This window comes from Gigantopelta aegis, chromosome 4 (assembly GCF_016097555.1).
Source record: "Gigantopelta aegis isolate Gae_Host chromosome 4, Gae_host_genome, whole genome shotgun sequence".
NCBI lineage: Eukaryota > Metazoa > Mollusca > Gastropoda > Neomphalida > Peltospiridae > Gigantopelta > Gigantopelta aegis.
Window position 1 is genome coordinate 90,318,083 of NC_054702.1, and position 13,634 is coordinate 90,331,716.

General features: G+C 34.7%; 1 protein-coding gene across 1 annotated transcript in view; it reads left to right on the top strand.

The window, feature by feature from the left end:
* LOC121370057 (exportin-5-like) overlaps positions 1-12,711 on the top strand; it is a 40,776-nt gene extending 28,065 nt beyond the window's left edge. Inside the window, 13 exon segments of the mRNA XM_041495157.1 lie at positions 74-189; positions 1,369-1,469; positions 2,367-2,463; positions 2,680-2,816; positions 3,241-3,338; positions 4,195-4,250; positions 5,784-5,866; positions 6,489-6,637; positions 7,510-7,614; positions 8,268-8,408; positions 8,753-8,821; positions 10,066-10,164; positions 10,958-12,711. Coding sequence (XP_041351091.1) covers positions 74-189; positions 1,369-1,469; positions 2,367-2,463; positions 2,680-2,816; positions 3,241-3,338; positions 4,195-4,250; positions 5,784-5,866; positions 6,489-6,637; positions 7,510-7,614; positions 8,268-8,408; positions 8,753-8,821; positions 10,066-10,164; positions 10,958-11,113 — 1,407 coding nt within the window. The 3' untranslated portion in view covers positions 11,114-12,711.
* The last annotated feature ends 923 nt before the right edge of the window (positions 12,712-13,634 follow it).

Consider the following 13,634-nt stretch of genomic DNA (forward strand, 5'->3'; position numbering starts at 1 on the left):
TAGTGTAAATGATATCTAACGGCCACTCATGTAGTATGCTCTATATATAACAAACACATATTTGGTTTTACAGGTTGCAGCTGCAGGTGGATTTGTGAGTGGAACTCTGTCTGATGGTAGCTTTATTTTGAAGAATCCAGCAACATCGCACATCCGTGAACTGCTGAACAACCTGTTGGCTCTTCTCAAGTAAGATGGCATCGTAGAGAAATTATTCTGTTAAATAAAACACTGGAATATTTAGACTCAGTCTGATTAACCTGTGGGTGACTGGTTTAAAATAAAGTGAATAGTTAGTGACACTCCATCACATTTATTTTATTGCACTTTAACACAGAAACTCCACTGAATTGATAAAACATATGTGTGATTAACATTTTTGTATGAAACGTTTTATATTACACTCATAAAACTAGCCAAGGGGTTGATATCCTCCTGTCTTATAGAGTGGCAGGACGTAGCCCAGTGGTAAAGCACTTGCTTGATGCACGGTCGGTCTTTGATCGATCCCTGTCAGTGGGCCCATTGGGCTATTTCTCATTCCAGCCAGTGCACCACGACTGGTATATGCAATCCTGTCAGTGGGATGGTGCATATAAAACATGTCTTGCTACTAATGGAAAAAAGTAGCGTGTTTCCTCTCTAAGACTATGGCAAAATTACCTAATGTTTGGCATCCAGTGTGCTCTAGTGGTGTCATTAATCAAAAAAAAAATTTTTTTCCCACCTTGTAACATACCTTGGTGGCATAGTGGTTAACCTGTCAGTTGTAATGCTGGTAGATACTGGTTTTGTATCTTACTACCTGCTTCCATCCAGCTCCATGGAAACATGGCACACTCAGCATTAATTATGGTTATATGGCATCGGACGTGGTTAAAGACCACACAGATACTGAGAGAGAAAACCCACTGCCACCATGCATTGGATTAATTTTTTCTATTGGCACAAAGGGATCGTTTATATGCAGGATCCCACAGACGGAATAGTACACACCAGTTACACCAGTTGTGGAACGAGAAATAGCCCAAAGGCCCATCGACTGGGTTCGATGCTAGACTGCCTGTGCATCTGCCGAACACTACCACTGGGCTAAGTGGAAAGGTTCCACTACACCGACTATCCTGTAACCAGTAACCATTAACCTCTGTCTTGGTTAGCAGAGATATGTGCATAGGACCACATGCTTTAACAGTAGCTGGATAAAAGAAGAAGAAATATTTCCAATATTTCGGCAATGTGAACAATTTTTAGCTGAATTTGGGTAATATGTTAGAAAATCCAATAATAGTTTGCTAATGGCAGTTATTACAAAACTTGGGTTTTAATCACTGACATTTTGTTGATATATTTTTTTTTTGTCTTCAGAGCGTCATGTCAACTGTGGCTCCCGCAGTTTTTGAGCCTACGCCATCCTGATTATGCCTTGGCATATGACTTGCAAGAAAATGATAAATTTGCCATCCTTGGTAAGATATGTTTTTGTTTAATGTACTTAAATAGTAGAATGTGCAATAACATTTGTCTTTGACCATTGTATGGAAATGCCATGAGATATTGCAGTGATTAGACAAAAATTACAAAATGTTTGACATCCAGTAGCCGATAATTAATAAATGACTACTCCAATGGCATATTCAGGAGGCCGGGCATTTGCAAACAGTTTGACTGGTATTATCGTATTTTATCCTGCAGCCATCGTTTCTATTGGCAGAATATGATGACGGATAAAGCAAAGTGAAATCCTGCTACTCGCAGGATATGACTTGATGTCACTCATTTGACCTCGCACACATAGCTACATTACAAAATCGCTCATTTGACCTCTAGATCATCATACAATGTGGCTGAAATAACAAAAATAATAGCTATTTTCTTATTTTGTATGATCTGCAGGATAAAGATAAAAATTAGTTAATGACGTCGGATATCTGCTTTATCCTGTCTAGGCCGAATGAGAAATGTATTATTGTCGTCTTTTATTGAATTTCACATTCTTACCATCACAGGATAAAGCAGATATTGAATGTCATTAACTAGTTATTATCTATCTATCACATCACATTAAGCACAAAAATTAGTTTAGCAAAGCAACCGCGATAGCTCACCCTCCTGAAAATTCAGTAGATCGCATCTTTAAAAGCGCTTGACAATTATAAACCAAAGTTCTTCCAAGTTACTCTTTTTTTGTTGTTGATCTGACTAAAATTTAATTGTTTACCTTTGACATCTGCATGTTGATATTAGTGCTGGAGTACCACCGAATATGTTTCTTGGTTGAAATGAGCTATTGCAGAATCATTGTTTTATTGCTGTTATCTTCACATTTGATACTTGACCAGTCACGGATACCTTACTGTTTTCAGGAATCCCACCACCTTGCACTGACAACACCAGTTCAACCAAATCCAAACATCCACTGGAACGAATGCAGAATTTCCTCACCACAGTCTTTGAAAATGGGTAGGTGTACTCAGTTTATTTCTGGTGTACATTGGCTCCAGAGATGGGGACCAGCCACTGATGATTTACTAGTGAATCTGAATAATTGACTGTTTTGCTTTTCCGTTGTTACAAAAAGTAAAACCTATTTTGGACACATAACAGAAATAAATTTAAGTTTAATATCCTGTACTAACATACCACTAATTCTTCTCCTCTTTATTATTTTTTTTTCAGTTTTCACATTTTAGGAAATGCTGGTCTGTGCTTGGGCTACGAATTCTACACAGCGCCAAATCTGGCACAATATCTTCTGGAGTCCATCTTCAATTGTGTCCAAAACATGCCTGACTACAGATTTAAACCTATCATTCATATCCTTTGTCTAATAAATATCTTGTACTTTCAAACCATAGGAATATATTTCTAGATTTTTGATTTTTTAAAACATGGACTCTTATTAATATTTTGGGCTGAATCAGAAACTCTAACATTTTGGTTAAATATTGGCCAAAGACTTGTTTTAAATTATTTATTTATGGCTCATCTGTTGAATTGATATTTGTAATTAACTGAATGTCTTTTTTTTCCCCCGTTGAGAGTGGTATACAAGCCACTACAAAATAAATTCAAACATCTTTGTGACCAAACTATATGTAGCAAGCAGATCTAAAACCACATGGAACAAACGCTATTTTGTCTCTTGCTGATAAATATTTACAGGTTTTTGTTTTGCTGTCAATGAATTATTTTATGTGTTGGTGGAAGTTAAAACCTATACTCCTTGACTGAACTTAAGGGTGTTCATGAAACCATTTGTGCAGAATTGTCCAAAGGAGTGTCTCACTACTGCGGTCATCCCCGTGTTGTCCAAACTGTGTCCGTACATGCTGGATGTGAGTTCACTGATAATCACTGTTCCTCAAGTGATTACATGGGGTCACGGAGATGAAAGACAAAATATTGTTTTTGTTTTAAATTGTGCCTGGTGTAATATTTTTCTATATACAAATTTGGTTTAATTGCATTATTATTTTGTGTGTGGCTGTTTAATAATAATAATAATAATAATAATAAAATAAAAACATACATCTTTCTCTCCCCCCCCCCCCCCCCCCCCCCAACCATGTGATAATATTGGAACCACCACATGTAGTATGCTGCACATTATGAATGTTTTGTGTTTATATTTAAAAAAAACAAGCAAATACACCCACATGAAAAAACTACTATGTTGCTTATATTTTATTTCTCATTCTGTGATTTGCTTTCACCATCATACTCTTTAAACAGTAATATGATGACTGATCCAAAAGGCATGTACTAATGTTGTGCTGAATTGGTACATGTGAATAATTTCAGAAAAGTTTATTCAGGGCTTCTATATTATGGTAGCCCCACTCCCATGGCTAGTGATATTCAATGTTGGGCTAGTAAATAACTACTATTGCCATGCCCGATGGCTAGTGAAAAACATTTGTCAAATGTTGCAGTTAAGTCTATTTTGTAAATATGAATATCATGACCCCACCCAACCCCCACAATGTTAGTGTTTTAAAGCATCCATCTCCCTGTTTAGCTGACATATCTGATTATTATTATTATTTAAAGTAAAGTAGGGCTAGTGAAGTTATAATCGTAGCTAGTAAATTTAAAAAATCATTGATCCCATGGCTAGTGGATTTAAAAACAATTCTAGAAGCCTTGGTTTATTAGTTACCATCACAAGTAACTAGTTGAATCTTATTTCAGAGGCTGGGTTCACGATGGCAGGAGATAAACCAGATGTATGATACAGCACAAAATGGGTGAGTTAATCACAGGCACGGCGGAAACCAGTCGACATTGGGGGGGGGGGGCTGACTAAGATCAAGGGCACAAATTAGGGGGTCCCTCCTAAACATTTTATAACTAGATGTCCTGAAATACAATTTCCTGCATTTTACAAGTAAAATTAATTTTTGCCTTAAGATTTACTACCAAAAATATTTTTTATTTCCCCTGCTATGCCGTATCTGAATCATAGAGGGATTTATCCAGAATGTTTTGCTAGGGTTCCATGTCTGATGCTGATTTAAAACTGTTTGTTCTTTATAGCTTTGGGGGCTGGGAAATGTTCGCCTGACATGCAGTCGGTCTGGGATTGATCTCCATCGGTAGCCCTTGGGCTGTTTCTAGCAGGGTTTGCATGGGCCTGGAAAAGTCCTTGAATTTTGACGTAGTACTTGAAAAGTACTGGAATTTTGCAAATTCAGAAAAGGTCCTGGAAAAGTACTGGAATTTCATTAAAAACTACTTGAAAATTGCCGAAATGTACTTCAGTTTTTTTACAAGCAGAATGTCCCTCTTACTGATTAAAATCTGGAAAAATAATAAGTATTTGCTGACGTATTTCTCGGGTATTTGTCGTAATCAAAACCCGGAAGTGATATGTGTTGCTGCCGATATAGATAGACTGGCATACAAGTCCTTGTTGCGCTTGCTATATGCACCACAGTGTGAAGATTAAAGTAGACTGGGCTGCTGTCTACTGGAAACAGCGCATTACTAATAGTTGAACCGGTTTATGAGCGAGACAGGTAGCTTGAATGAGCATCTGGAACACCTGAAGAATGTGTAAATGTGTGCTGAGAAACGGTCAGCTGTAGTTAACTAGTGATGTGTGTGTGTGTTAAACTGCTTGTAACATTGTGCTAAAGACTACTTGAAAAACTGAAAAATATACTTGAAAAGTACTGGAATTTCTGTTCACCAGGTCTGTATGAACCATGTTCTAGTTCCAGCTAGTGCATCACGACTGGTATATCAAAGGCTGAACTTTCCTGTCTGTGGGATGGTGCATATAAAAGATCCCTTGCTACTAATGGAAAAATGTATATGTCAGAATGACGAAATGTTTGACATCCAATAGCCGATGATTAATAAATTAATGTGTTCTATTGGTGTTGTTAAACAAAACAAAGAAACTTTATAGCTTTGGCTCTGAAACAAAAATGCTTTGGGTATTTATTTCAAAATACTTCAATTCTATAGTCCGTCCCACAGGGAACACCTTTTTTCATACTATAGAACTTATTACAAGTTATTTATTTCTAAGCCGATTGTTTTCTAAATTGCACCAAATAATTGTATTTTTTTGTTATTTCTAAAACACTTACTTTTTTCTTACGTCAAACCAAACTGAAATTATTTACCCCAAAAACCCCATTTTTGTAGGAGGATGGGACAGATAATAGACTCTTTTTTTCTTTTCTTTTTTCCTTTTTTCCCCCTGTATCTTTGCTTTAAATTGGCAGTATGTAGTCTTATTTGTAAAACATTTTTTATGCTATGTATAATAGGAATGAGAAAGAACAAGAGGAAACTGAAGTGATTGAAGACCAGCTCACAAGACAGCTAACGAGAGAATATATAGAGCTTCTGGGTGAGTTGCTAGTATATTAGGCAGTGATAAAATGTCAGTTTGCAGAGATACCAGAGCCATGAAGACCATAACCCTTTCTTATTTGTTCCCTACTCCACTTTTGTCAAAAAGCTGAATTAAATGTTTTCAATTGAATCAAAGATCATTAAATTCTATACTGCATGTATCCTCCAAGGATGCATGCTCCCTTTGTAGCTTGTGACCGCCTGTTGCCAGTGGTGTCTCAATCTACCTTTGATCCCTGCAGCCATGGGCCTGTAATAGAGTATATGGATGGGTGGGTATGAATTATATGTATATATTAAACAAATAGTGTACTCTTGATCAATAATAATCTATTCAAAAATTCTAAAATGCATTTCTTTTTTATATAGCATTAACTATCTTGAAAAACACCTTTGATTTGGAGACTTGACTGCAGTGTTACTAAATAATTTTCCTTCTCAGTATCTAAATCAGTGTCAAAACACCCAAGGTATAAAATATGCAGAGGGGTTAATATTCTTTTTCATGAACCTTGCATTTCAGTATGCATGCATCAGTTTTTCATGTTATTACTGTTTTGGATCATGTTGCTATGAAATCAGTATATGACGAGTTGATGTGGTGGTTTTAATTACAGGTATCATGTGTTTCACTCGGCGAGGTCACGTGGAGTCGGTTGTGTCAGATGAGATGGATATGGAGGATGACAGCGCGGTGGCAGCAAGCAACTCCAACCGCCACAGCGACAACCTCAGTGAGCTCGGACAGCTGTGTATGAGAACTGACGTAAGCTCAGTCCTTAATTGTTTCGTATTTTTATCTCGGGCAGCTGTGTATGAGAACCGACATAAGCTGACTTCTTAATTTTTGTGTGGTTTTATCTAGACAGCTGTGTTATGACAACCGATATAAGCTCAATTCTTTTCTACTTCACCTGGCCTCAAACAAATGCATATTCCCCTAAGGATAGCCTGAATATCCCAACAGCCAATGGGATGGCCTAAATATCTTCCAATGAGTCTGTTCTGGTCACGTGACTGTAACTTCCTTCTTTTCCCTGAGCAAACCTCAAGTTTTCTACAATTCTTGTTTTTATCTTAGTGGAAAAAACCTCAGTGGTTGAGTGCTAAAAAAATTTTTTTAAAGAGATTTTGTGTTAAAATAGTTAATATGACTCTGTTTTTAACTAAATATTGTATTTATTTTCTTATTAAAGTGTCAGACCCTAGTTTTTAAACATTTGTGACATGTGTTTTTTAACTTTAAGAGCCGGTTTTGATAATTAAAATCAGAAATTACTTGGATTTTATTGTTTAGATTATCCATTTTCATATATCCAAAAAAGTTTCAGGTCACCCTTGTGTTTCTAATACCACAAAATGCATTTTTTATATTTATGAAAACACACATACCTCTGAGAGAACAGTTATGGAGACGAGCTCTAGTCTATTTTTAAAGAACTTTCCCCCATTCCAGCATCAGACTTGTTTCACTCTATTCTAAATTTATCCAGATGTGTTACAGGTCTGTAATTTAACCAAACTTAGTGTCGGGTTGAAACTAAGGCCTGGGAGTTTAACTTTTGATGAAACAATATTTATCAGAAAAAGTCAATAAATGTTAGTCAATAAATAAGTTTTTTTGTTTTTTGTTTACAGGGTCCATTTCCTGCCGTATTCTTATGTGTGTTTGTCAGTCTGTCGTGGAATGACACCGCCACTTGTAACAAATGTTCAACTCTTTGTTTGCCAATGCTTAAACAGGTAAATTGGAATCAAAATATTTTAACTCCTAAAGTTATAGTGCATAATATTCTTTAATACAAAACATACCTGTTGACTAATCCTACTGTAATAAAAGGCACAATACATATTTAAATCAAAACAAATTTATCTTTTTATGTGTTTTTCTGCTTTGTTTTATGGTTATGATAATTGTAAATAATATATTAAAATTAAGTTTTATTTTTTTAAAGAACCAAGCATTTAATGTTTATACTAATTATTTCTAAATCTGACACTAGAGAACTTTTATCAGATTTTTTTCATATTTACTCATAACATTAAACTAACATTTTAGTGACTAGCACAAACACGGTAAGAAAAAACATGACCCCCCTATCGAAAATCTGGATTTTGGATAGGGATGACAGGTTTCTTCTTGTAGCGTTTGTACTAGACAAAACTTATGTTTAATGTTGAGTAAACTCCAAAATAATCCAAACTAAATGTCTGTGATATCATATTTAAGACACTTTGTATTATAAAATTTCAAAATTGACAATTTTTATGACTGAATGAACTCTAGCCGTATTCACATATATAAACAGAATAGAGCTAGAGGACACTCAGGCTACGCTATTGGTGTGTGACACTGTCAATTAATGTCTGACAATTGATGCCTCATTGTGCTACAGGTTGTGGCCAACAATATGATGACAGCGGAGGCAGCTGCAAATGTGTTCTCGTGTGTTCTGGCGGGATTGCAAGTCCACGGCCAGCATGAATCATGTCAGGCTCAGCTGCTCTTTCTTGGACTACAAGTCTATGAAGTACTGGTAAGTTACACTGGCTTCACTTTATTCTCTGTGGTGTGGGTTAGATTATTTTAGATGGACGTCAACAACAAAAACTTAGGAGAAAGTGACAATTTGCCATTCAAATATTATTTCTAGATGGACATTTTAGCATCGACAGTTTTAATTTAATTTTTATTTTACTATTTCTACCTACTGGTTGTTTTCATTATTTTTTTTATCAAATTCCAAAACTAAAAGATTACTTGTAAAAAGTAGATAAAGAGATTTGTATTAATCACAGTTCTTGGTGAATTTTAGATGGTGCAGATATATCTTTATATTTATTCAGTCTCATTGTTAATCTTGTCTTCTTTTTTCAACAGAGACCCTTGTTTCCAGAAATTAGTACGGTGCTTCTACAAATTCCACATGTAACTGAACATGTTGTTAAGGTAAGTTGTTTAATTAGGCACTGCAGAGCTGGGGAGCTCTCAGTCAAAATATTATTGGTAGTAAATCTTAAGGCAGAGATTTACTTGTAGAATGCAGGAAATTGCATTTCAGGACATCTAGTTTTCAAACTTTTACAGGAGAGAATACCCCCAAATCCTCTAGAAGCTTTGCTTTGCTCCCTCGATCTCAGTCATCCCCCAATGTCTACTTGCTTCCGCTGTCCATGTTAATAGTAATGGTTTTGGTTCCTTCATTTTTCCATTTCCTGTTGAAGACTAATTTATGGTACATTCTTATTGTATTGACCGGCGTCGTGGCAGGCCATCGGTCTACAGGCTGGTAGGTTCTGGGTTAGGATCCCAGTCGAGGCATGGAATTTTTAATCCAGATACCGACTCCAAACCCTGAGTGAGTGCTCCGCAAGGCTCAATGGGTAGGTGTAAACCACTTGCACCGACCAGTGATCCATAACTGGTTCAACAAAGGCCATGGTTTGTGCTAACCTGCCTGTGGGAAGCGCAAATAAAAGATCCCTTGCTGCCTGTCATAAAAGAGTAGCCTATGTGGCGACAGCGGGTTTCCTCTAAGAAAATCTGTGTGGTCCTTAACCATATGTCTGACGCCATATAACCGTAAAAATGTGTTGAGTGCGTCGTTAAATAAAACACTTCTTTCTTTCTTTCTTATTGTATTGTTGCTAGGCATGGTGTAATATTGTCTGAGATCCCATCTTTTTCTTCTTGTTCAGACACCAACTATCTTTGGATGTGTTTGCTATTGCAGTCCTCATCTCTCCAACAGTAACACATGCTCATCTCTTGTCACCATTTCCATCATTTTGAAATACATTTTTTTTGGTGGTAGAGGGAATATTAACCAACTAAGTTACTGCAACAAATAAATTTACAGTCAAACCTGTCCTAGCAGCCACCTGTAATCAGCAGCCACCTGTCTTAAGCGGCTACTTTTATCTACTCATTTGTGTGACCACTTAACACAGGGTTGACTGTACATCCACTGCATAGAATTTAAACCATCTAGGTTGAAGTCCAGGATTTAACTGAACAAACTAAAGGCCAGTAGTTAAAAGCTTCTACCAGTAAAAAACAAATATTTGAAAAACTGAGTGAGCACAGATATTTGTTACACTGATACACAGATGTTTAACAGAAGGCAAGCAAATCCTGTATTTTGGAATTGGAATAATAGTTTCAAGAAACAAATGCTTTTTTTTGTATTTCAGTCTTTTGATGAGAAAATTCTGCCATGTAATCCACAGAAACAGATATCAGAGAAGAAGAAGAAAGAGGCTTTTAAGTGCCTGGTTTATGAAATAATCGGGGTAAGTGATTCAAGTGTTTCCAGCCACATGTATAACCCCAACACATCAACTTTGCCAGTGCTATGACATTCACCAGTTTTGTAGATAGTGGTGGTCGATTGTGTAAATGTTGTTGTCCATCTTGTCACTTTTGTGGTTTAACCTAATTCTAAGACTTTTTTTTTTTACTCTGATGGTATTCAGTGGATGTGGTATGTTATTCTGAATGTGAGATAATATTTATGAAGGATTGTTGCTATTTAGAAGAAGTAACAATATGTGAGGACATTTTTAGTGTCATATTTGAATATTATTATCTATATATATATATATATATATATATATATATATATTTAAAATGAGAGTAATAACTGGTTCTAAATTTTTAAATTTTTAAATAAATAGTTTCCAAGGCTGTGATAAGGTCTGTCCTGACTGTAGAAAATATCTCTTTCTCCTAATGGAACAATGTAGCAGGTTTCCTTTGAAAGTTATTATGTGTGTATTGCCAAATGTTTGACACAATAGCTGATGATTAATTAATCAGTGTGCTCTAGTGGTGTTGTTAAAAAAAAATTTTTTTTACTTTGTTGCCCAAAACATCTGGCTGAAGAAGTGACAGTTGGAGAGAAGACATAGTGTAATATTTTTATTTTTTAAACCAACTCTTTAACTGTATAGTGTTTAGACAAAAAGTTTATATTTATTTAGGCCTATACCTAAATTGTATTAATTTTTATATGTTTTTACATTTGATAGGTTCTTTTCAGTTATTAATTTATTAACTCTTTTTTTTTTCTTCTCATATTTACAGAAAAATGTGGGACAGAAATTCCAGAGGGAGATTCACTACAAAACACTGCCACCAATGTTCAGGAAGAAGCAGAAACAGCCAAGCTTGGACGATGTCGAGAAGAAGGACATGGGTCTGTGTGAACTCTTCAAGTCTGAACCGTCAGAAGTGTGTTGAACAGAATCACAGATACTGCTAGGGAAGAGAATTCTGAAGCATTTGTCTCATGAACTGTATACACAGTGTTGTTAATCAGTGACTGCAATGTGGAGACAACACAATTAGAAGAGTTGGGCAAACGATGTGAATGACTTCTAGAAAACAAACTACATGTTTTTGTATTGGGTTTTTTTTAAAGATATTTTATGTTGAATGATTAATTATGTATGTATTGCAACATACTAATAACATTATTTTATAAATATTATACGAAAAGTACAACTTTTTCTTTTAAATTTTAAATGTTTTAAAATTCATAGTAACAAAGATTTGTGCCAAATATTTTATTGCATTTAGTGGAATCTTTCTTGTATATTTTTGGCATTTTTATTTTAATTTCTGAAGTCTGGTATTTCACAAATTAATAGACTTAAATACCAAATGCTTTAAAATTACTCTCTTTTTTTTCTAATATTAAATAAGTAGCTAATAGATTTAAACATTCCAATATGAAATAACAATGACTAGCCAATTTAATTTCTTTTTTAATTAAATTATGAACAGCTCATAGATTTAAATTTTAAAATACCAAAGCTTTTTATATTGTTTTTCCATTATGAATTAACACGCAGGTAATGTTTTAGGATTAAGAATGCAGATGGGTTAACAATTTAGTATGATAAAAATATTTTTCTGTTGATCATTATTTAAAACCAACTACTAATATTGTGCCTTTGTTTTTATACATGAGGGGAAGTGGCTGTTTGTGAATGTGGTGGTGTTTTTGTTTGTCCGAACCACATAGTTCACAACTACAATAAATTATTTTCCTGCCTTTAATTACAATTAGATTTTATCTCATTTTGTCTAGACATAAATTGTGGAAAAAAAATCCCCCCAAATTACTGTAACATTGACACAGATTCCGCATACCAGATTGTGACCATGTCACCAATACTGACTTCACCGAGATCTTCTAGGACAGAAAGCAAGAAGGGTGGAATGATGTGATGTAACTTAACGTCATAGCATGCACTAAGGTATGTAAACATTACGTCAGAGTTATATATATCAAAATCAGCTTCCACAATCTTCTACCCACCCCACTTGAAGAATATTCCATTAAAAAAAGGCACAATGGGAGCTGGCAGATGTTTATGCATGCTTTTTGTTCTAAGAGATCTCTGTAAAGTTGAATCTGGAATGTGGGGTCTGTGTCATTGTAATTATTTTTTAATGATTTAGGTCTGGACAAAATGTGGATAAAATGTAATGGTCATTAAAGAGTAATTTATTGTGGCTTGTGAACTATGTGGTTCATACTTTAAAAGGAAGAACACTCCCCAAACACACAGACACTTTTTAGTGGATAAAAATTAAAAACATGTTGGTGTAAATTATTACATGTATATTGTTTGATGGAATTAACATAATTAATTGCTTATTATAGGGTTTTTTCTATTTTAGATTTATTGTCACTTCACTGCACTGAGATAATGAATTTACCATATTTATCATCAGTTGCAAAAACTGGAAAAGTAATTATTCATTATTGCTTGATTTTTCAACCAAATATATGTACTAAATATTTTATTTCAATAAAGATGTTGTATATGTGTGGATGTTTTGTCTTTGTCAGAGCTGAGCCAATGGAAAGAATTTTAATATTCTATAACAACTTAATTGTTTAGTAAGGTCATTTTTCCATAACAATTTTAATATTCTATAACAACTTAATTGTTTAGTAAGGTCATTTTTCCATAACAATTTTAATATTCTATAACAACTTAATTGTTTAGTAAGGTCATTTTTCCATAACAATTTTAATATTCTATAACAACTTAATTGTTTAGTAAGGTCATTTTTCCATAACAATTTTTTAAAATCGCATTTTAATAAATGGTCAAAATACTGACATTGTTATTTAGATGACAGCCATTATTGTAGTCTTTACAGGGATATACCCTAGTTTTTAAACACTAACGCATATTTTTTACTGTTAGAGCCGTTTTTGATAACTGAAATCATACTTTACTTAGATTTTATTGTTTAGGTTATCCATTTCCGTACATTCGAAGTGTTTTTGGTTATCCTGGTGCCTTTAATATCACAAAATGCATTTATCATATTTTTAAAAACGCACGTGCGTCCAAGAGAACAATTATGGAGTCAAGTTTTAGTCTATTTTTAGAGGGTATTTCACCATTTCAAAGTCACAGACTCATGTTTCACTCAATTGTAACTTTATCCAAATGTGTTACAGATTTGTATATTAACTAAACTTGGTGTTAATTTTTCATGGGCTGAAACTAGGGTATGTCCTTTTAACAATGAACACCATCTAGTTAGTGGTCAGCGCATTAGTTCTGTGACGTCAGACCCGGTCACAGCTGGTTAATGACTGATCAGTATAGTTTGATACCATGTTTTTCTAACAAACCCATTTGATTTCAGACCGTATAAAGACACGGTGGCCACATAAACACAACTTGGACTGCCCGGTTGTCTCGCTACACTACCATTATCAAATTGTTGGGTT